At 42.5% G+C, this 22,733-nt stretch overlaps 1 protein-coding gene and 2 long non-coding RNA genes across 4 annotated transcripts; 1 reads left to right on the forward strand and 2 right to left on the reverse strand.

Annotated features, from left to right (window-relative positions):
- Window positions 1-821: 821 nt before the first annotated feature.
- Window positions 822-1,500, reverse strand: LOC124280518. The gene is made up of 2 exons (XR_006899693.1): window positions 1,317-1,500; window positions 822-1,137 (listed from the first exon to the last, which is right to left on the reverse strand). It is a non-coding gene; the product is annotated as an uncharacterized LOC124280518 (long non-coding RNA).
- Window positions 1,501-3,969: 2,469 nt separating this feature from the next.
- On the forward strand, window positions 3,970-4,635 carry LOC124280520. Of its 2 annotated transcripts, none has more exons than XR_006899696.1 (3): window positions 3,970-4,053; window positions 4,456-4,554; window positions 4,587-4,635. It is a non-coding gene; the product is annotated as an uncharacterized LOC124280520 (long non-coding RNA). The 2 variants fall into 2 exon arrangements; XR_006899695.1 differs by lacking the exon at window positions 3,970-4,053 and adding an exon at window positions 4,096-4,142 and having other exon boundaries at window positions 4,474-4,554.
- On the reverse strand, window positions 4,366-20,731 carry LOC124280515. The gene is made up of 8 exons (XM_046716470.1): window positions 20,568-20,731; window positions 17,585-17,634; window positions 16,547-16,611; window positions 15,870-16,118; window positions 14,877-15,053; window positions 13,835-13,927; window positions 13,397-13,535; window positions 4,366-5,458 (listed from the first exon to the last, which is right to left on the reverse strand). The coding sequence occupies exons 1-8, from the start codon at window positions 20,729-20,731 to the stop codon at window positions 4,980-4,982; spliced, it is 1,416 nt and encodes a 471-aa protein (XP_046572426.1). The 3' UTR covers window positions 4,366-4,979.
- Window positions 20,732-22,733: the final 2,002 nt, after the last annotated feature.

Genomic DNA, 22,733 nt, shown 5'->3' on the forward strand with positions numbered 1-22,733 from the left:
TCTAGTGGGACACAGGGAGCGACATGGTTGTACTGGATATTTATCTCATGGCTGCAATATATGACTCTGATCACATAGCAGTAACACTGCTGACCCTGGTTACAGAGCTGCAACTCTGCTGACCCTGGTTACAGAGCTGCAGCGCTGCTGACCCTGGTTACAGAGCTGTAACTCTACTGACCCTGGTCATGCTGTTGTAATATTGCAACATTTGTGATTCACAAGCTATGAAATAGCCAATAATAATTTATTAATAATTAGTATAGGAAAGTGACATCAATATCTATTTGACTGAAATCAGCTGTGTAATGAATTGATAGTACATTTTGAATTTTAGCCAGTCCTGATCAGTATTCCAATCAATGTTACAAACTGTGACTACAGGTTGAGTATACAGGATCGAGACTTACTATCACTTGAGACCAATAAAGTAGCCTTCATTTATCATAACACGAAAATAATGAAGTACAAGACTTTAAATACAGAAACAAATCTAGATATATCAAACATTGCTTCTGGAGGTGATTATGCATTCGGAACACACCTGGGATGAGGAACAAATAGAGATCAGCAGAGGTTGCATTTGTTAGTAGGTTGTTATTCCTGTAGCAAATTAGGACTGCTTGCAGACCACATGGGTGCTGAATGAGCAAGCTTCATAATGAGTGAACTGAACCTAGCATATCCTGGCATCAGAAAGGGAAGCAACTCTTCTATGAATATTCCAGCACCTTGTTCTGCTTTTGCCACCTTAACAACGCTGCAAACCCAAGAGAGCGATGCGACAAAGATGTTGCCATTCGTCCATGAAAAAAATCACATCCCCTGGAAAAATCTTGTTTATTACAAATATCTGCATTTCAAAAACATAAACTTCAACAAATACTATATATGAAACAAGACACTTGGAACATTAATACATTTATATTGATACATGTACCAGGCTTCTATAGGATGAGGTGTGGAGACACAAGTCAGACAGGGTACACTTCACCGACTCATCACTGATTATGTGAACAGTCAGACAGGATACACTTCACCGACTCATCACCAATTATGTGAACAGTCAGACAGGGTACACTTCACCGACTCATCACCAATTATGTGAACAGTCAGACAGGATACACTTCACCGACTCTTCACCAATTATGTGAAGTCAGACAGGGTACACTTCACCGACTCATCACCAATTATGTGAACACAGTCAGACAGGATACACTTCACCGACTATTCACCAATTATGTGAACAGTCAGACAGGGTACACTTCACCGATTCATCACCAATTATGTGAACAGTCAGACAGGATACACTTCACCATCACCAATTATGTGAACAGTCAGACAAGGTACACTTCACCAAGTCATCACCAATTATGTGAACACAGTCAGACAGGGTACACATCACCGACTCATCACCAATTATGTGAACAGTCAGACAGGGTACACTTCACCATCAGCAATTATGTGAACACAGTCAGACAGGGTACACTTCATCAGCAATTATGTGAACAGTCAGACAAGGTACACTTCACCGAGTCATCACCAAATATGTGAACACAGTCAGACAGGGTACACTTCACCGACTCATCACCAATTATGTGAACAGTCAGACAGGGTACACTTCACCATCAGCAATTATGTGAACACAAATCAGTTGGGTAGTCAGGATTGCCTGTTCACCGTGAGGTTGAATGTAAGTTAGTTTGGCAAGTGTTGAGGTAAGGCACTGTCTATCAACATCTCTTGCAAATAAAGAGTTTGTGTCGAGGCAACTGAGGGGTTGATGTATGGTGCTGGGAGTTTTAGGCCTTTTTTCTCTTTGTAAATGCATTGTTGCATGTATTTGGAATACATCCCTTCAGTCAGTTGAGATTTTGTATGTTTTTATCTGGTGCTACAGTAGTAACACCATCACCAAACTTATTTCCTTATTTTCTCCATAACGTCATTTTCAATCTTAGTGAACATAGTTCTCAGCTATTATTGGCCCGATTTGAATGAAATTTTGTTTACATATAGGCAAGTGATTACTTTATGCAATAACAGAGGGACTTTTTGAATTTTTTTGCCTTTTATATTAGTCAAAATCAACATAAATAAACTTAAAATATAATAACAGACATTGCACCCTACACCCAACCCCCAAGCTGTCAAGTTGTCATTATATACATATCTTTATTAGTCTCAGAGAAAACTTTCACTAATTTTCATCTTTTTCAGGCTTGCAGCGGCCATCTTGGATATTTCCATGGCAATCGGCGGCAATACCACCTGGAAAAGACTCTTTTTCAAATGTTAACATGCATACCTCTAAGTTGTAACTAATTAAAACCAAGACATACACCTGAAGCATTTTGTCATTTGTCACTAGCAGTGTCTGGCCTTAAACAGTGTTTTCAACACTGAGTGAGTGGGTAAGTGAACTGGAGACTGTCATGTGTTTTCAACACTGAGTGAGTGAGTGAGTGAGTGGACTTGGTTTTGTGACTTGAAATAGCATGTCTGTCACATGATAATATGCCAGCAAAATGACAAAACTCAAATGGTTGTAAAACTTGCAAAACTATAAGAAATATTGCTACAATTTCATACAATCTGTCAGAAGCAATAGGAATCGACTATGTAATTTCATTTTATGACATAAAACATAGTAGGCTGAGTAGCTGACACTTACAGGGCTGACACTGATGTCAAAGTTGAACAACATGGTGTAACAATCAGATATGCTGTCACAGTATAACTACTCACAACAAGAAGACAAAGTCATCAATATCCCCCGCAATGGCAAAATACTCTTCATGATTATGTCTACGAGTTATGATTATGTCAAATATTTAGGTGTGTATATAGAAAAGTGGAAGGAGAGCATTGAAAGGTTTTTAAAGTTCTGCTCCAGAAAGGAGCACTATCACCAATTTCAGTCTATGTCAAACTTGTTGCCATGGAAATGCCAAAAATATTTTATTCAGAAATCCAAAACTACCAAAAGGCACCAGTACACCACCAGATCTATGTATGTGCCAAGTTTGGTGAAGAAACATTGAACAGTTTTAGAGTTCTGCTCCGGAAAAGTGTACTACCACCAATTTCAGGCTAAGTCAAAACTTGTTGCCACAGAAACGCCAAAAATATTTTATTCAGAATCCAAAACTACCAAAAGGCACCAGTACACCACCAGACCAATCTATGTGCCAAATTTGGTGAAGAAATAGTGAACAGTTTAAGAGTTCAGCTCCGTAAAAGAGCACTACCACCAATTTCAGGCTAAGTCAAACTTGTTGCAATGGAAATGCCAAAAATATTTTATTCAGAATTCCAAAACTACCAAAAGGCACCAGTACACCACCAGATCTATCTATGTGCCAAGTTTGGTGAAGAAATAGTGAACGGTTTTAGAGTTGTGCTCATGAAAAGACAAATGTGCACGGAAGGACGGACAGACGGGCTGACGGACGGACGCTTTGCGGGGGATAATCAGATATGCTGTCATAGTATAAGGACTCGGTCAGATATGCTGTTTACAATACAATGACTCACAATCCACCTAATGACTATTTCTTGAAAGGCACAAAGTGGACGGACTGTATTTTCCTTTAAGCAGCAAACAACGGAATGCACTATATCACATACATGGCTCATTGTACAGAACAGGGGGAAGTGGGGGAGCCTAGTGATTAAAGAGTTTACTCGTCACGCTGAAGACCCGGGTTCGATTCCCCACATGGGTGCACTGTGTGAAGCCCATTTTTGGAGTCCCCCGCTGAGATATTGCTGGAATTTTGCTAAAAGTGGCGTAAAACTAAACTCACTCACCGGCTACAGGACGGAATGAACTATATGACATACATGGCTCATCCTACAGGATGGCACCTATATAACACAGACATTGATGGTTACAATAATCATACATAGGGAAAGTTAACTTTCTGCACAGGTATGGACAAACATATGGATGGAAGCCAGGGAAATGAAGTGGACCTAATGTACAGGTGGAGGGAGATGGTTGTCTTGTTGTATAGAGGTGGTCCTATTGTATATGTGGAACAGAGATGGGTGGTCCTATTCTATAGAGATGGTCCTATTGTATCGAAGTGGTCCCATTGTATATGTGGAACAGAGATGGGTGGTGCTATTGTATAGAGGTGATCCTATTGTATAGAGGTGGTGCTATTGTATAGAGGTGGTGCTATTGTATAGAGGTGGTATAGAGGTGGTCCTATTGTATAGAGTGGTCCTATTGTATAGAGGTGATCATATTGTATAGAGGTGGTCCTATTGTATGGAGGTGGTCCTATTGTATAGAGGTGGTCCTATTGTATAGAGGTGGTCCTATTGTATAGAGTGGTCCTATTGTATAGAGGTGATCATATTGTATAGAGGTGGTCCTATTGTATGGAGGTGGTGCTATTGTATGGAGGTGGTCCTATTGTATAGAGGTGGTCCTATTGTATAGAGTGGTCCTATTGTATAGAGATGGTCCTATTGTGTGTGTGGAACAGAGATGGGTGGTCCTATTGTATAGGTGGAACAGAGATGGGTGGTCCTATTGTATAGGTGGAACAGAGATGGGTGGTCTTATTGTATAGGTGGAACAGAGATGGGTGGTCTTATTCTATAGAGATGGTCCTATTGCATAGAAGTGGTCCTATTGTATATTGTGGTATAGGATGAATGTAGTGAACATATACATGCAGAACAGACATCACGGGGGCATCACTAGGACATCACCAGATATGACATCGCTTATCAACACTAGGTAGTCATTAGACACCATTATTGCATCACTAGACACCACCAGGGCTCACTAGACACCAAGATTAACAAGTTGCATTTTACAAAATGCAGGAACTTAACATTAGCAAGCTGTGGATAGTCAGTTCAACAACTAATTATGAAACAGACTGGCTTCGCCCAAAGCAATTCCTTTTCATGGTAGTCAATCTCACTACAGGCCGACAGTGTACTCCTGCACTCGGTCCTCACCACAACAGGCCCCTGTCATCAATACCCAGCTTCTTCTGCAGTTGAAGGGTCGACTGTCGGAACTGTTTCTCCAGGGAGCTCATCTCCTGTAGCTCTTGGTCAAACTGCTCCACACACGGTGGCGGCTTCGTCACAGCATCAATCCGCTGCTGTAGCTGGGCCGCTCGTGTCCGTGCTGCAAGCTGCTCTGCTGACGGCTGCTTCCGGGTGCTCACCTCAGACTCTGGTTTCATCTGAGGTTCTTGTACTGGTGCTGGCTCTTCGCTCTTATCTCGTGCAACTGATTCTGCCTCACTGAAAGAAAACCGTCTGTGGCCTTGGTCTCTGCGTTGCTGTCTGACGGTGGCGCTGTGTACACGCTGCTTGTCTGTGCCGCTGTGTCGCCTCTGTCTCAGCTGGCTGCCATTTTCCCTGGAGGGTACGGGTCGAGTTGTCTCGTACTTCAGTGGTCGCTCAAACCTCTGGGTGATAAAAGCTGCAAACAAACATGTAATTGTTTTTATTAAAATTGATATTTTATACTTATCCTGACTCATACTTAATTGCTTGTCTCCTTCTTGCGAATGATAGTGGAACACTTGAATCCCCTTTTGAAGCTCCTTTAAAAAAAGCGGACGTAAAATCACTCACCCAGTGTTATCTCCATTTAGATGTTTTGGCGGGAAAATCCGTCACATGACCCTACATGCTCTTCTCTCTCTCCGAATTATACGCCCGACACCTGGATTTCAGAGAATCCAGAGTGCCATGAGGGGAGGTTGGGATTTCTTACCTCATGAGTCAGGATAAGTATAAAATATCAATTTTAATTAAAAAAAATACATATTTTTCCTTATCCTGACTCATGCTTAATTGCTTGTAGAATCCAATGGAATCGGTGGTGGGTCAAGCCACTCTGGATTCATTGCTGATTTACGTCCTGCATACCCCCCCTGAGGGAACTTCTTATAGTACTGTGCTGATCCTTTCTTCCAACTTCCTCTGATGAGTTTGGGGGGACCACAACTTGTCAGATTTCTCTGGAACCGCTTCTCCTGACATTAAGTGTGGATTTATACGACTCCATCTCTTGATGCTCGCATCAAGTGGAGAAGCGACCCTTCATCATATACAAGTAAGTCCTTACAAGTACAGGGTCTATCACTCATGCTGGCCTGTCCTAGACGTGCGCATGGACTCTAAGCTCTAGCTCTTCCGAGCGTTGGCTTTTACAAGTCACGTGATAAAAGGGTGAGATTCATCTCAGCGCCTTTGAGGAACTGTCAATTGTTGTGCTACAACAAGAGGCCCAAACTGGTGAATGCCGGAGACGTCCTCGGTATCAATGTCTCTGAGGTAGTGGTTGGCAAACACCATCTCTGACTTCCAATAGCAGCCCTCCATTATTGTCGAGATGGAGCAGTTTCCATGTAGAGCGAGTGTCGATGCCAGCGCTCTGACTTCATGAGGATTGGAGGCTCGTGGATGATCAAGTCCTGCTGCTTTGTAGGCCCTTAGGATGACGGTTCTCATCCATATTGATATCATTGTACGTGAGATCTCTGTAGGCGTCTCCGTAGATAGAGGGATGAAAAGGCGCTTAAATTTTTGTCTCTTCGTCTTAGACCTTTGTAGGTAGACTTCCAATGCTCTGACTGGGCATAAGGATAGATCCTGAGTATCCTGTGGCCCAAGGACTGCCAAGAGTGCTGGGATGTGTAATTGTCTGTCTGGTTGACCGGGCAGTTGGTTCTTTGCTATGAAGTCCCATCTCAATCCCAGATGTATGATGTTGCGATATGCATCAAATCGTATTCGTTCAAAGACCAGAGCATGTATTTCTGACATCCGAGCTGCTGTTGCCAAGGCGACCAGGAACAGAGTTTTATGTGTTAGAAACTCATAGGATGTCCTTTCCAGTGGTTCGTAAACGTCACTGGTGAGATGCTGCAAGACTACATTGAGATCCCAAGTAGGCGCTTTAAATTTCTTTTGTTGGTCTTCCAACTTAAAGGAGCGTAGTAGAGCCAGTATCTCTGGTACTTTGGTCAGCTTGACACCCGTCTTCATGGTGATAACCGTGCTGAGGGCCGCTAGGTATGTAGAGAGTGTTGAACCTTTTAACCGCCTCGTTTGTCTTAAATGACAAAGGTATTTCGCCACTTGAGGATGTGTTGCTTTCATCGCCGTGAAGCCCTTCCTCAATGCATATTTCTCAAAACTCTGCCACTTGTCGTCGTACAAGCTGCGGGTTGATCTACATAGAGCTAGTGTGACTGCGTTCGCTGCTCTGGCGGAATATCCTCATTTCTTCAAGCAAGTTTTGATACGTTCCATGCGTGTAGTTGGAATACTGTTGGATTTCCGTGTACTTGCTTGGTGTGCGGATGAAATAGTAGGTTCGGCCACTCTGGGAGTTGCAGGGTTGGACTTCCGAGTTCTTGTATGAGGATGGGAAACCACACCTTCGCTGGCCAGTAGGGCGCGACCAAAATCAGTTGCAGCTTCTTCTCTTGATTGTCTGCAACACCTGCGATATTAGAGCTGGAGGTGGAAACGCATAAGCGTTTAGTCCTTCCCAGGAGATGCTTAGAGCATCTATTGCCCATGCTTGTGGATCCGGTCTATCAAATGGGTCTATCAGCGGAGATCCTATCCTCTGTATGATGCATCTGAATGCTTCTGGATGTAACATCCATTCCGTTGGGGATGGTTGTGTTGGACGAGATAGGGCGTCTGCTATCACATTCTTGGCCCTGGGAATGTGACATGCTTTTAAGTCGACGTTCAGGTTGTTTATTATGCTGAACAGATGAAAGCTGAGGTCTAGAAGATTTCTTGACCTTGTTGATCCTTGTTTGTTGATGTAGAACGCCACTGTGGAGTTGTCCGTATGGATCATCAGTTGTGCGTTCCTTAGTATGCTGGACCAGTGTAGTAAGGCGTTTATTACTGCTTTCATCTCGAGCATGTTGATGTGCAGACTTTGCTCCTGACTCGACCATTTCCCTGCTGCCACTTCGTTGTCGAGGTGGGCTCCCCATCCTTGAAGTGATGCATCTACGTAGAGATGTGTGTTGTACTTCGGCTCTCCTGACTCGACCATTTCCCTGAAGTGGGCTCCCCATCCTTGAAGTGATGCATCTACGTAGAGATGTGTGTTGTACTCCGGCTCTGATAAGTAGGTTCTTCCGCAAACATTCGACTTCCGAGTCCACCACAGAAGATATGGTTTCAGTCCGTCCGGTAGTCCGAAGGAGTCCAGACTGTCTAGATGAGCGTTCACGAACACGTGTAGTGGGTGCAGTTGTAGTCTTCCTCTGCGTGTCATGTCTTGTGCTGACGTGAGAAGACCAAGTAGGCTCTGCCAACTTCGTAGTGGTAACGGAGAGAGTAGTGCTTGAGATATCATTTGTTGTATCTTGACCCAACGCTCCTCTGGGACGACTATACGATTCTGCGATGTGATGAGCCGAATTCCTAGGAACTGCAGGTCCTGTGTGGGTTCTAGTTCCGACTTGAGGAGATTTACTAGCCATCCTAGTTGTGTGAGTAGCCTGATTGTGAAGTCTAGCTGCAGTCTGAGTTGACTGGGATCTTGATGAGCTTGAATCCCGTCGTCCAGGTAAAACGCACTGCGTAGACCTCGATGATGTAGATATGTGATGATTGGCTTTGTCACGCAAGTAAACAACCAGGGGCCCGACGATATTCTAAATGGTAGCACCTTCCATTGGAAGTGAGTCCGTTGAAGAGGAATCGTAGGTATTTCCTTGAGTCCGGATGTATCGGGATGTGAAGATACGCATCCTGTAGATCTATGCTGGCGAGGTAGTCTAACGGACGTACGAGTTGTCACAGTTGAGGAAGATGTATCATTCTGAACTTTGCGGGACTGCGTAGATAATCTTGGTTGAATTTCCTCATGTTGTAGATAAGTCGGAACTTTTCCCTGGAATTTTTCTTTGGTACTAAGAAGATTGGGGAGTAAAAACCGGGCGTGACGAGCTCCTGTTTTATTTCTTCGATCGCCTCCTTCTCGAGTAGAGGTGTGATGGTGTCGAGTAGGTTCTCCATCTGGTCGGCAGCATAGTTGTGGGCCAGAGAGTTGCTTGTCAATGGTGCTACTGCTTGTAGTTGTATCTTGTATCCTCTGTGTAGGATCTGGGATACGTAGTCGTCCTGAAGAATTCCCCAATTCTTCCAGTAGCGTTGTAGACGTCCACCCACTGTCGAAGGTTGTATGGGAACGGCTGGGGATGGAAGACTCCAGTCGTTCCGAACCTGTCCTTCAGCGTCTAAAGTTCTTGGCACCTCTGGGTGCCCTGCCTCTTCCGGGGTTACCTCTGGGAGCTCCGGTCGGGCGATGAAAAGAATCCTTGCCTCCTCTGGAATTGCCGTATTTCTTTTCCCTGGCTCTCTGTATCCCCGTAAACTTCGACTTGCCGGAGTAGCGTTGCGACGTCTGACGGATAACACTGGCTAGTGTATCGATGGACTTGATCATCATTACCTCCCTTGACTCTTTTGTTACTTCCTTGGCCACGTCCTCAATTTCCCCTGCGAAGATAGATGATGCTGACCACGGAGCTCTGTATAGTGACTTGGTGATGCGCTCACTCCAACTACAGGATGACAGCAATCCTTGTCTTCTCAAGAGCATCAGGCCTGCTGATGTGGATGCCAGATGTTCGGACATAAACTGATGATCTTTCTTTTGGGTCAGCAATGCCAAGTAGATCATTCTATCTTCTTCAGAGGTCGAGTTTCTGAACTTCACGATGAGGGTTTTATTGATGGCTCTTGACCTGGCTAGACCAAAGAAGGTATGTCTGGTAGTTGTGTCTATTTGTGCTAACTTTTATCCTCTACTTTATAAGTCCTAGATCGGGAGTCGTTGATGATCTTGTAGTTCTTATCTATCTCTGGGGCCTTCATGAAGGGTTCCATGTGGTGAAGTGAGAACTTCTTGGCGTTGAATGGCGGGACGCTTTGACTCTGGAACTTCGTTGCCTTCCTGAAGGCTGTGCTGAGGTTCTCTGGTACATCCGAGACAGGATCGATGGGTGGAAGGGTAAGTGTATCAAAAGTCCTCGTTTGACATCATATACGTGAATGCTTCATTATCCTCTTTAGAAGGTGATGCAAGTTCCAATCTATTTGACATCCAAGATTTGATCTCTGTATCAGAGAATATGATTCCGCCATCATCTTCAGATCTAGAGGCCTCTTGTTCTGGAGATCGTTGCTGTTGTGTCTCCTTCCTGCATGGAGATCTGCGTAGAGACTTGAATGGAGACCTTCGTGGAGACCTGCATGGGGATCTGTGTGGAGACCTGCGCGCAGGCGACTGATTCAGATAAGGATCCTCCCTGGAGACTTGAGACGTATCTCTGTGCCTTCGTGAAGGTGTAGATTCTCTTCTACGGTATGTTGGGTGCCTGCGCGCAGGCTCCTGATGGCTGTCCGTATCTGAGGAGGCTGATCTGCGATGCTCCGGTGAACGTCTGGTTCTGCTCCTGCGCGAAGGCTCCTCTGGAATATCTATTGCAGATTCATCGTTGTCCATGCTGGCAGGCTCTCGTGAAGATGTCGTGGAACATCGTCGAGTGTGTGATCCTTCATGTAGGTTTCCTCCTTCACGCAGGCTACTATCTTCAGCGGGATGTGATCTGCAGGCTGCTTGTCCTACATGCAGGCTTGTCGTAGATTGGGCCTTTCATCGCAGCTTTCTCCTGCGCGAACCTCCGTTCCATCAGGTAGATACCCGGGTTGAAACTCTGTGACAACGGCTGCTGCTGCTGCAATGAGGCCGACGCATCTGAGAGTACTGAGGCTTCTCCCAAGGACTGCTGCACTTGTGAAGACCTGCCATCTCTATCTGATGTCTGCGTTGATAGAACGTCTGACTGCACTGAGATGACTGCTGATGTTACTGTAGACGAAGACCTCGTCTTCTTCACTGCTACTTCAGGAATGAGGATGGGTGGCTCGTCATATACGTCTACTTCGTCTGACGGGATGATCTCTGCAGCGAAGGACCTCGTCTTGTGCGCTGCCCCATGGGAAGACTTCGCCGGAGTCTTATCTGCAGACGACTTCTTCTTCTGAGAAGACGATGCCCTAGTCTTCTTAGACTGTGACGAGGTTATAGTTAATGTTGACAACCTCTTCCTGGAGCCAGAGCTACCATCAGCCACAGCAACATGCTCCGTAGTAGCAACTGGTAAATCACTGGATTGGTGAATGTCAGCAGACAGCAATAAACGGTTATCAGCGCAATCACTCGGTTTAGACATGACTTGTAAAAGCCGTCTAGACCTGTCCTTGGCACGTCTAAGAATGGAATATAAATGATTATCAAATTCAATTTAACAAAGTTGACAGCGAAAGCTGGAAGAACATGTAGAAGTACAATTAGGACATAATAGATGCGGATCAGCAACCGACAACCGGTACCCGCAACGACTGCAAGTTTTAATCAATTGTAAACAAGATGAAAAATCATGTCAACAACATGAATAAACAGATGATTTAGACAAAAAGTTCAAACCATATTGCTGGTATATCATCCTAAATGCTGTATACAGCTAGGGAGCTTCAGAAGGGGATTCAAGTGTTCCACTATCATTCGCAAGAAGAAGGAGACAAGCAATTAAGCATGAGTCAGGATAAGGAAAAATATGAGATGTGTAGCGACTGACTGGACTTGGGTCACCATGGCTTACATCAACTGTGTGTTGTTTTTGACATGGAATAGATAGAGAAACTCACTCTTGTATCTTTGGATATGGAATATACCACTATGCCTTGCACAAGTATAACACGTCAAGGATTATCATCCAAAACCAATCTTTCAACTTTTTCAGTTTGGAACCAGTCATAACCAGTCTTAAGAGTTGAAAGTACTGCTAACCAGCTTCAGTGGAAGAAAGTCATCTCCTTTGCTGGTCATGTCATGGTAACTGATGTCATAGTAACTGATGTCATAGTAACTGTGGATGTAACAATGGTCTGTAAAGCACTGTGATGCAATTTCACTGTAGCTATATGCCTGGGCTACTGGACGTGGCTCTGTGTATTGGTGGACAACAGACAACACTGGCTCACTGATCTGCAGCAGGGCTACTGGACTACTGGGTGTGGCTCTGTGTACTGGTGGACAACAGACAGCACTGGCTCACTGATCTGCAGCAGGGCTACTGGACTACTGGGTGTGGCTCTGTGTACTGGTGGACAACAGACAACACTGACTCACTGATCTGTAGCAGGGCTACTGGACTACTGGGTGTGGCTCTGTGTACTGGTGGACAACAGACAACACTGACTCACTGATCTGTAGCAGGGCTACTGGACTACTGGGTGTGGCTCTGTGTACTGGTGGACAACAGACAACACTGACTCACTGATCTGTAGCAGGGCTACTGGACTACTGGGTGTGGCTCTGTGTACTGGTGGACAACAGACAACACTGACTCACTGATCTGCAGTAGGGCTACTGGACTACTGGTTGTAGCTCTATGTACTGGTGGACAACAGACAACACTGACTCACTGATCTGTAGCAGGGCTACTGGACTACTGGGTGTGGCTCTGTGTACTGGTGGACAACAGACAACACTGACTCACTGACTGCAGCAGGGCCACTGGACTACTGGGTGTAGCTCTATGTACTGGTGGACAACAGACAACACTGACTCACTGATCTGCAGCAGGGCTACTGGACTACTGGGTGTGGCTCTGTGTACTGGTGGACAACAGACAACACTGACTCACTGACTGCAGCAGGGCCACTGGACTACTGGGTGTAGCTCTATGTACTGGTGGACAACAGACAACACTGACTGACTGATCTGTAGCAGGGCTACTGGACTACTGGGTGTGGCTCTATGTACTGGTGGACAACAGACAACACTGACTCACTGATCTGTAGCAGGGCTACTGGACTACTGGGTGTGGCTCTGTGTACTGGTGGACAACAGACAACACTGACTCACTGACTGCAGCAGGGCCACTGGACTACTGGGTGTAGCTCTATGTACTGGTGGACAACAGACAACACTGACTCACTGATCTGTAGCAGGGCTACTGGACTACTGGGTGTGGCTCTGTGTACTGGTGGACAACAGACAATACTGACTCACTGACTGCAGCAGGGCTACTGGACTACTGGGTGTGGCTCTATGTACTGGTGGACAACAGACAACACTGGCTCACTGATCTGTAGCAGGGCTACTGGACTACTGGGTGTGGCTCTATGTACTGGTGGACAACAGACAACACTGACTTACTGATCTGTAGCAGGGCTACTGGACTACTTGGTGTGGCTCTGTGTACTGGTGGACAACAGACAACACTGACTCACTGATCTGCAGCAGGGCTACTGGACTACTGGGTGTGGCTCTATGTACTGGTAGACATTAACATATACTTACTGTCCCCATTGGTTGAGCAGGCACTGCGAGGCCGGGACCGAAGTGTGTCCCTCTCTCTCTGGAAGGCAGCACTCACAGGTCGGGCTTTACGCTGCATGGAGTCAGGTCCAAACACAGCATTCAGGTCAAACAGACTGCTCTGCAACAAACACAGCATTCAGCTCAAACAGATTGCTCTGCAACAAACAGGATTCAGGTCAAACAGATTGCTCTGCAAATAAAGGCTTTAACACTGATCCAAATTTTGATTAAAAAGCTATTGCGTAACAAAATCTTCTAGGTATGGTTGATAGGATGTGAATGTTGTTAAAACAAATATGCAGGGCATTTGACATGTCATATACTAACCTACAGGAATACTCTCTCCTTCACTGATCTGTCCCACAAACTTACCTACAGGAACACTCTCTCCTTCACTGATCTGCCCCATACACTAACCTGGGCATATCTTTGGGGGTCGTCATACGTGGAGAGGTAGCGGTCATCTACCTTCTGTCTGTCAGGGTCAGCATCACATAGGCCGGACATTACCTACAACATCAATACCAACACATCATCGCCTACAACATCCACACCAATACATCATCGCCTACAACATCCCCACCAACACATCATCGCCTACAACATCCACACCAACACATCATCGCCTACAACATCCACACCGACACATCATCGCCTACAACATCCACACCGACACATCATCGCCTACAACATCCACACCGACACATCATCGCCTACAACATCCACACCGACACATCATCGCCTACAACATCCACACCAATACATCATGGCCTACAACATCCACATCAACACCAACATCCTTACAGCAGATTTATGCATGACTACGTATTGTTAATTGTTTGATGGGCATTCTAGAAGTTTGCGACTCAAAAATGAAACATACAACTTTATGGATGACAACTTCTTATTTATTGCATAGAGCGACGTTTCGATGTAGATTCTATAGTTTGATTAGTTCTTTTTCTTTTTAGTTCTAATCAATTAATCAAACTATAGACTCTATAAGCATCCAATCAGCTTGTTATTACAACTTAATCCCCCTTGTTCTTAGTCTCCCACTGGCCTCTCATAATTATGTACCAGTTGTTATCCAATTACATGTTGTTGTTAATGTTAATCTGCTGTTGTCGAAACATACTGTGTATATATATTCCTCTACATCTGGTTGTATCCACTTTTAGCTTGATAACGATGTAAGAATCTACAACGAGTCGTTGCTCTATGCAATAAATAAGAAGTTGTCATCCCTATAGTTGTATGTTGCTACGTGTTGTGTTCGAGAGCTGCCAGCAAATGTCCTGCTGGAACCTGGCAGCACAGTAGAGTCGGCCCTGACAAACAGAGCTCCATATGATTGTAGTTAAGTAGATATCAAAAACAGACTGCAAGTTAGCCGAACGTCTGGGGCACTTTATGATTTTATGTGTATACAGTAATGGTTTGTATCAATTCAACCCACATTGCTGGTGTTGGTGTTTGTGGTCATGCCTGAGTTCGTCTGTACCACCAACTCCCTCAGTGTCATGTCAGCTTGCTCAACAATGTCCTGAGCCTTGGGTTTAGATCGCTGAACACCTGCTGATTTCGATCGAGTATTACGGTTTCCACTTGGTGGCCGCTTCCCGTTCAATCCGGTCTGTCAATCATAAAACAACTATCAATAGCCATTTAGATCCACACTATTTCTCTATGAAAGCACTAAACTGCAGGGTAATACTGTCCTCCATTAAGTAAAGGAAGGAAATATCCTGGGTCCTGAAAGTGAACAATAGAACGGGCACAAAGTGCACTCCAATCACATTGAAGAAATATGTATTACAGTATGACATGAACTCAAGCAAAATCAGTTTGTCTGACAACTCTTTGAACAATATGGCAAGACACATACACAGACAAAGATTTTATCACTGAATCTCAACTGGAAAAGGAAGAGTGCAACTGACACATGGTGTGATGAAGACAAAGATGAAGGAGGGAGCTGGCAGCAAGGTGGTCACAGGATGTGTCCAGGTGAATGTTTCTACACTGTTTTACTGTCAGAGTAAGATGGAATATTACGTATTGTACACAAAGTTCACTGAGCACTGTGGTACATGGATCTAAGATGGCTGTTTCTACCTGTAGCGTTGTGACCTTGACCTTCCTACTGTTGATTGAATATATAAATATGCTGTAAATGTTTTCCACTATCACCAAGAAAATATATAAGAAACCAGAAAACTGTTTTATGCCTCTGCGTCCTAACAGTAAGAATTATCTCACTGTCAACCACGGCCTTCACAGAGTAACACACACCACATGTTCGAGAGAGAGGGAGGGAGGGAGAAAGAGAGAGGGGGGGATGGAGAGGAAGACAGCCAGATAGTCAGACCATCCTGAGGAACTACTTGTCGATGTCCCCCACTACTTCACTACCCCCCTCAATACACACACAACCTGTCTACTCCCCCACCTTTGTGAAGGTCCTCAGGAACTTCTTGTCGATGTCCTCCACCGGCCCCTTTGCACTCTGGACACGCTTGTGGAGCAGCAAGTTGTAGTGCGCCATGTCGTGCTGGTGACTGTCCATCACCTCCGTCATGTACTTGGTGCGGTTCTCCAGGTACGCCATCTGGCGGTGGCGGATCTCGTCCTGCACGGCCTCGTACTCCCTCTGTAGTAACTTCATGGCCAGCCGCTCCCAGTGGGATACAGCACGAGTCTGGAAATGTGATCAATTAAACATCACATCTCATCAATCTCACCTGGCAAAAGTGGATTTTAACTGATATACAAATAGACACATCACCTAAAACATGAACTAATGCTTAATACATCATCAGTTATACGAAATGATTCAATGAACTGATCTATAAATATATATATATATAATCTGGTTGATTAACAGATATATACATTAATATACAAACTGACATACAGACTCAGACCGAGCTACTGCTGCTACTACATGACAACTATTATTCTTGTCTTGATCCACACAGAAGCTGATGACATACAACAACAAACCAGTCCAGACAATCTGGAGCTGCAACAAAAGTGACCACATCATCACATGTTCAGGTGAGCTACTACACCTGTAACACTTGACACGGCCATCATGATCTGTGTTGAATCATTAACGAGCCTCACCTTCCCACTACCCGGGTTGAGCTGTCCAAACCTAGCAGTCTCTCCTGCATCCTGCGCTGGTGCCCCTGTAACACAGTCCAAGCTAATCAGATCGCCGTCAATAATTAAACACTGTGTCGGATGAGGATTTGACTAAATTGATTTACTGTAAGCCTGCGCACAGGTGGTCTGGGTCGTACATGCTAGTCAAACATGCATGTGCCCACACAACCACCAGAGATTCTGTCTTACCTACACAAGTCACAACAATACAAAGGAAAGGGTATTTAAATTTGTCAGCAGTTGCCACCCACTGTCATGATGGCAGCCATGGTACAGTTGATTTCATTAGTCTTGAAGGCCAAGGTGTTGTGGCCACAACATTATTGTCAACATATCATTAAGTTTGTATTCCTTCTTTCTAAACTGGCCTATGAATACAGTTGAAGGAGGTTTACAGTAAGTCAAGACTTGAACCAATATCACCTGCCCCATTATCAGGAATCTCTGGCAGTAGTCACCTCCTCCACTCGCAGGTAGTCAACAGCCGTAACAACTACACCCAGGTAAGTGTTGAACACTTAGGTAAGTGGTGGTACCAGGACATACTCCATTACACATCACACAGTTAAGAGTCTACTTAATGGCTGTCCACAAGGAACGTCACCCATCGTTCCTGAATTCCTACAGATTCAGACTACCAGACTTCTGTGTACTTTAAAATCAAGGACCACCTGATCACATTATCCCCCAACCCCCATCCCTCTCTCGCTAAACACGCGGTAAAAATCTAAACATTAATTACGAATTTACAACTTCTGAATACTAATCATTTCCAAATATAGTTTAATGATCTCAAATGAATCGCTATCACCACATATACCTCAGTACACATACAGACACCTCATACATACCTCAGTACACACACAGACACCTTATACATACAGATACACCTTATACATAAGTCTTTTTCATTTTTAAAGAGGCTTTTTCATTAAACATTTACAAAAACAAAGTGACTGCTTTCTAAATGTCATGAAACATGGCCAGATGTCTTACCTACAATATTAGCCAAATGCAATGTAGCAGTTGTCTCCCCTTGCCATGCACTGTAAGAAAGGACAGCTGGTATCAATTATGTTCATCTTTGTTTCTTTTGTTGTTTAACACCACATTCAGAAATTTTCCAGATACATGACAGATGTATGTAAATAATCAAGCCTGGACCAGACAATCCAGTGACTGACATCATGGGCATCAACCTACCATGCATCAACCAAGTCAGCGATCCTGACCATTTGATCTGGATAGTTGCCTCTTACAACATGCATGGGTTGCTGAAGACCAATTCTTCACAGGACTGTTCATGTTCAAAATGTTTGTAAAGTTCATGATATAAACTGTTATCTTTCAAGCTTCTTTATCAAGTAAAGGGTGAATGTTGTTATATGCCACAATAATCACTAGTGCTGTAACGATGTATTGAACTATCGATGGATTGCAATTCTTGAGTCTCCGATAGCTGTGTATGGAATAAACAAAAAACCCAGTCAGACATCAGGGCTGGTAACTTCAAAATGTTACCAGCCAATGATGAATTTAACCAGACCAGACACCAACATATGGTGAATTTGCTCATTTGCTCATTTGTATGGAACATTTTTTACCAGACCATCGGGCTGGCCAGCTGTAGATTTAGACTGTCCGTCAGAAATCTAGCCCATCTCAGTGGGTCGGACGGGCCGTATTTCATACACTGCCGATAGCAATTAATCGCAGACATGGGGTAATTGTAATTTGTAATTGTAATTGAATGTAATTAATTACAAAAATCTATGTAACTGCATGTAATTTGTAATTGAATGTTTAAAATGTAATTTGTAATTGTAATTTAATTAATTAATATCTCAAAGTAATTGAATTTTTCAATTACTTTTTCAATTACATCAAATTACATCTCACTTTTTTATTTTGGTGGTCATCAGGCTTATATTCTGTACAATAAGGAGGACAAAGCAGTGTTTTTCAATAAGATGCTTGTTGTTGGTATATACTCTAGCAGGTGTTAAGTTTTGAAAGAGATTTGAATGTCTAAGCCTTTGTAACTATCACCATCTGCACATTTGTGAAAGAAAGGGAATCAGTAACGCATGACTGAATGTAGGTCGGTATTTGAGGAAATGGGGGATAAACAGTACTATTAGTCAAGTTCCTATCAACACGGCCTCTTTGTTTATTTCTCATAGGATATGATATTCAAAATCTTACTGAACTGTAGTCCTATTTTTATAATCATGAAGGTAATAAGCCATAAATCCAAGTTGAAAAATCCTTTAGTATGTTAATGTGGATTATGTCAGATAGAGAGACCGGCTGATTATATATTGTAATGTAGGCCTGTAATGATGTCATGATACAGTACACCTAAGGTAACAGTGGTGGACAAAGTGTTTTTTGCAACAAGAGATGATAGAGGTGTGTATTTGATAATAAGCCCAAAGAAATATGCAAAATACAAATTTGATCAAATAGTGTACATTGTAGATATAATCTAATTTTGCATTTCACTTTTTGATGACAAAAATATGAATTGGATTTAGTGACCACTGCTTACCAACATCGATATCTTGTTGATTAAAGGAATACAGAAATATATTTGTTTTGGGTTTTTTTGGTTTTTTTAACAAAGTAATTTGTAATGTAATTAATTACATTGGTAATGTAATTGTAATTTAATTAATTACATTCTAATTTAAGGTGTAATTGTATTTGTAATTGAGGAAAATCAAAGTAATTGTAATTTAATTAATTACATTTCAAAGTAATTGAACCCATGTCTGATTAATCGATGGTAGAAACGAAAAAAGTATCGATGCATCGACAGTATGTGTGACTATCGATAGTTTAGTAATTGACTTCCGTTGATAAATGTGCAGTGCAAATACAGGAAATACCATATGTGTTCACTTTGATTTAGAGTTATCCGTCCCTGTTACCTCTTAAACAAACATGGCAGCAGACATGGCATGCGACTCCGAGTTTGAAATTGTGAATAACAAATTTTTTTAGTTTTAACTGTTTACATGATCTGGGTTTCAAGTATCTTGTCAGTTATTAAAAGAGACTGAAACTACTTCAACTTGTTTTTATTTCATACACATGTATACTATACATTCATTTGGGAAATGACTTCAAGTGAGACAATTCAAGGAGAAAAAAACTATTGCAATAGTTGGTCTCAATAGTTTCCCCCTCAATAGTCACCCCTAATAATCACTGAAAGCAATATTCTAGCAAGACTCTGTAAACAACAGACAGGGCAAATCAGTGACTGACCATAAGAGGAACACTATGATGACACACAGCTCGACTATATCTGTTCTTACACTTACCAAATGCACTGAGGACCTTCATAACCCTCAATCTCCATCATGAATATATGTACCGTATTTGCCGAATTAATATCCAGTTTATAACCACAACCAACTTTAAGGCCAATTGTAATGATTATAATTGTAAAGCACCTCAGACTTTATTTTCTTGTGTATTTCACAACCTGTTTCCAGAAGGATCAGGGCCCTTATTCTCGAAACGTTCGTAGCCCTAAGAATTCTTAATTTTGATCGTAGCCAATGTGTTAAGAATGGGCTTAAGACGTTCGCAGGACTTAAGAAGTTTCGAGAATAGCTAGCCAGCACCTATGATGGTATACACCTGCCACACAACTGTTTTTGGAAACAATGATGTTTGAACAATGTCTCTAACACTTAATCTTTGCAAACAAATTTATCTCCCTGTTAATATTAAAAATGGATTTAATACATGCTTCCCTTCATCAGCTTCCAAATATCCCTGGGCACTTGTTTCATCAAACACAGTACACATGTAGGAGATATGAAACATATTTATCTATGCAATTCAAATCAAACAGTCTCAATATTAATCAGAAATTATGCATTGACTTAAATTCTGTGAATGATCCAATCTTAATTTACAGATGAAAGTATATCCACATAAAAGCCGAAGACAACTACCAACTCACCGTTTTACAAGTGAAATGAGACAATTGAGACTGTCCGTGGCTTTCTGTGTTTCAGATCGGCTCTGCAGTAGTTCCTGTCTAAGTTTGGAGATGATCTCCATCAGTGTGGCAGTCGACTGGCTCTCCACGCCAACAGACCCCGGGGTTGGTACACCAGCAGGCATTGTATCTCACCCAGTAACATCAACAGAGGAACACTGCCAGACAACAGGAAACTGTCTGTAACCACGGTAACTGATTTTTAACTTAGCATTAAATCCAACCATTGATCATACAGTTTATAATAATAGACTGAACATGATTCCACCAGGGAATAGAGATATTTTCAGAATGAGAAACGTACTTGTAATTGACAAATACATTTGTGGGCAAATGGCTGAAACAGTTAATATTTTGGTGCATAAACAGAATAATAAAACATGACTATTTTAATAAACTAGCCCAGGAGCTAAGAAAATAAGATAATCTGCACTAATTTGCAGGTAATACACATTTCTCAGGAGCAGTAAATGGCCAAACAGATCTCATGCGGTGTAACTTGGTCCCATTATTAAAATGATATGTGCCATAACTGTAAGCCCTCCAACTTAGAAACAGTGATAAAATTATTGTTGCATTAAACAACGTAATCAAACTAAAGTTAATGAAACATACTACATGTTTGTTGGAATGTTGTTCTGATGCACGTAACTGATGAGATGATAGTCATAGAACTCCAATAATATACGGTAAGTTGAGTATACATATCTGCTCACTTTCACACTCTTGTTTGCCTGGCATAGTATGTTGATCTAGGTCAGAACTAATATGGACAGTTTTATATTATTCCTGGAACTGATGGTGCCTCTAATATAGCTAAATCGGGCCCTAAATCGCTACCTTTTTATATAAATGTCATGTCGTTGTCACATTGTCAGGGAATGCATAGAAAACGCATCCATGTTGTTTACAGTTGTGTCCCGGACACGAAGTGCGGTCCTGCAAAAGAAGAATTTTTGGCTAGATCGGAAAAGGATTTGTTGTACCTGTCGTGAGCAATTTAGGGTCGCATGTTTTACACGAAATAAAAATACCAGCAAGTATTCGGCCAAGTATTATATATGGAATACATCACATTCGTCTCTCTTATATATGTCCATTATAGACATAGTACTACATGACTGTTAATGTCATATATCTATCAGATGCACTGTCCTCTTTCATTTTCGGCTGAGTGTTTAATCACTTAAATGTCTAGGGCTAGAGGAAATGCGGTATTTGTTTATCGATTATGCGAGTAATCAAGTCACGAAAAGCTGATTCAGGTTATGATATGTACAAGAGGTTAGTGTTCCTTTAAAGAAGGTTTGGAAGTTTGCGTGTTGATAGGACCAGGATCGAGCAGAATAACACGTTACAGAGACACGATATCTTTACTCCTTCAACCTATCGCTACGAACCATATCTATAATGCTGTTTTCAAAGGCTGCCTGGTTTATTATTTGAAATTTCAACCTGTAATTATCTTATATTCCCCTCGAAAACCACATGACAAATCTCTGTAAGGTTTCTTTGAGAGGCATTTTAGAAGATATATAGATGAAGGAAAACCCAAATTCTATGGATAGACAATAAAGAAGTTGACTATCCATGATAGAACTTTGTTTTCCCTCTGTAAGGTTCTCGGACGCTGTATGATGTTTCATAATGTATGCAGATGATATTTTTTATATAAATTGATATGTTGTTTTATAATGAATTTCTTCTCAATCTCACTGTTTTCTAAAAGTTTGGCCCTTTTGACTTTAATCTATGGGGCGCAATCTATGACCCTTTTCACTTTCCTTTGGCCCTTTTTTACTTTAATCTTTGACCCTTTTGACTTTTCCAGTTTGGGTCCTTTTGTCCTTTTGGCCTGTTCCCTATCTCATTATCGACACTTTGTCAAAGTGACTTTTAGTTTCGTAATGAGAGCAAATATTGGTGCATGGTAATGTACGTGCCAAAACAAAATCATACATCGAAATTTCGGTTCGAAATCTATGTTTTATAAGAACCCAAGTAGATAAAAAAAATTAAACGGAATAATTAAAAATGTTTACAAATCGTATCTGAAAAATACAGAGAAGAAAATGAAACGACACATGGGAAGTTATATGTCAGTATTGTGTATAATCTTAATAAATG

The sequence above is a fragment of the Haliotis rubra genome, unplaced genomic scaffold (assembly GCF_003918875.1).
Source record: "Haliotis rubra isolate DU_JTF1 unplaced genomic scaffold, ASM391887v1 Scf269, whole genome shotgun sequence".
In the NCBI taxonomy this organism is placed as follows: Eukaryota; Metazoa; Mollusca; class Gastropoda; order Lepetellida; family Haliotidae; genus Haliotis; species Haliotis rubra.

Coding starts and splice junctions, on each gene's coding strand:
- LOC124280515 (XM_046716470.1), bottom strand. CDS start 20,731: ATGCCTGCTGGTGTACCAACCCCGGGGTCTGTTGGCGTGGAGAGCCAG. Junction 16,612..17,584: donor GCATTTGGCTAATATTGTAG/GTAAGACATCTG, acceptor ACTGTGTTACAG/GGGCACCAGCGCAGGATGCA. Junction 5,459..13,396: donor CTGCTCAACCAATGGGGACA/GTAAGTATATGT, acceptor GTTTGTTTGCAG/CTTTTATCACCCAGAGGTTT.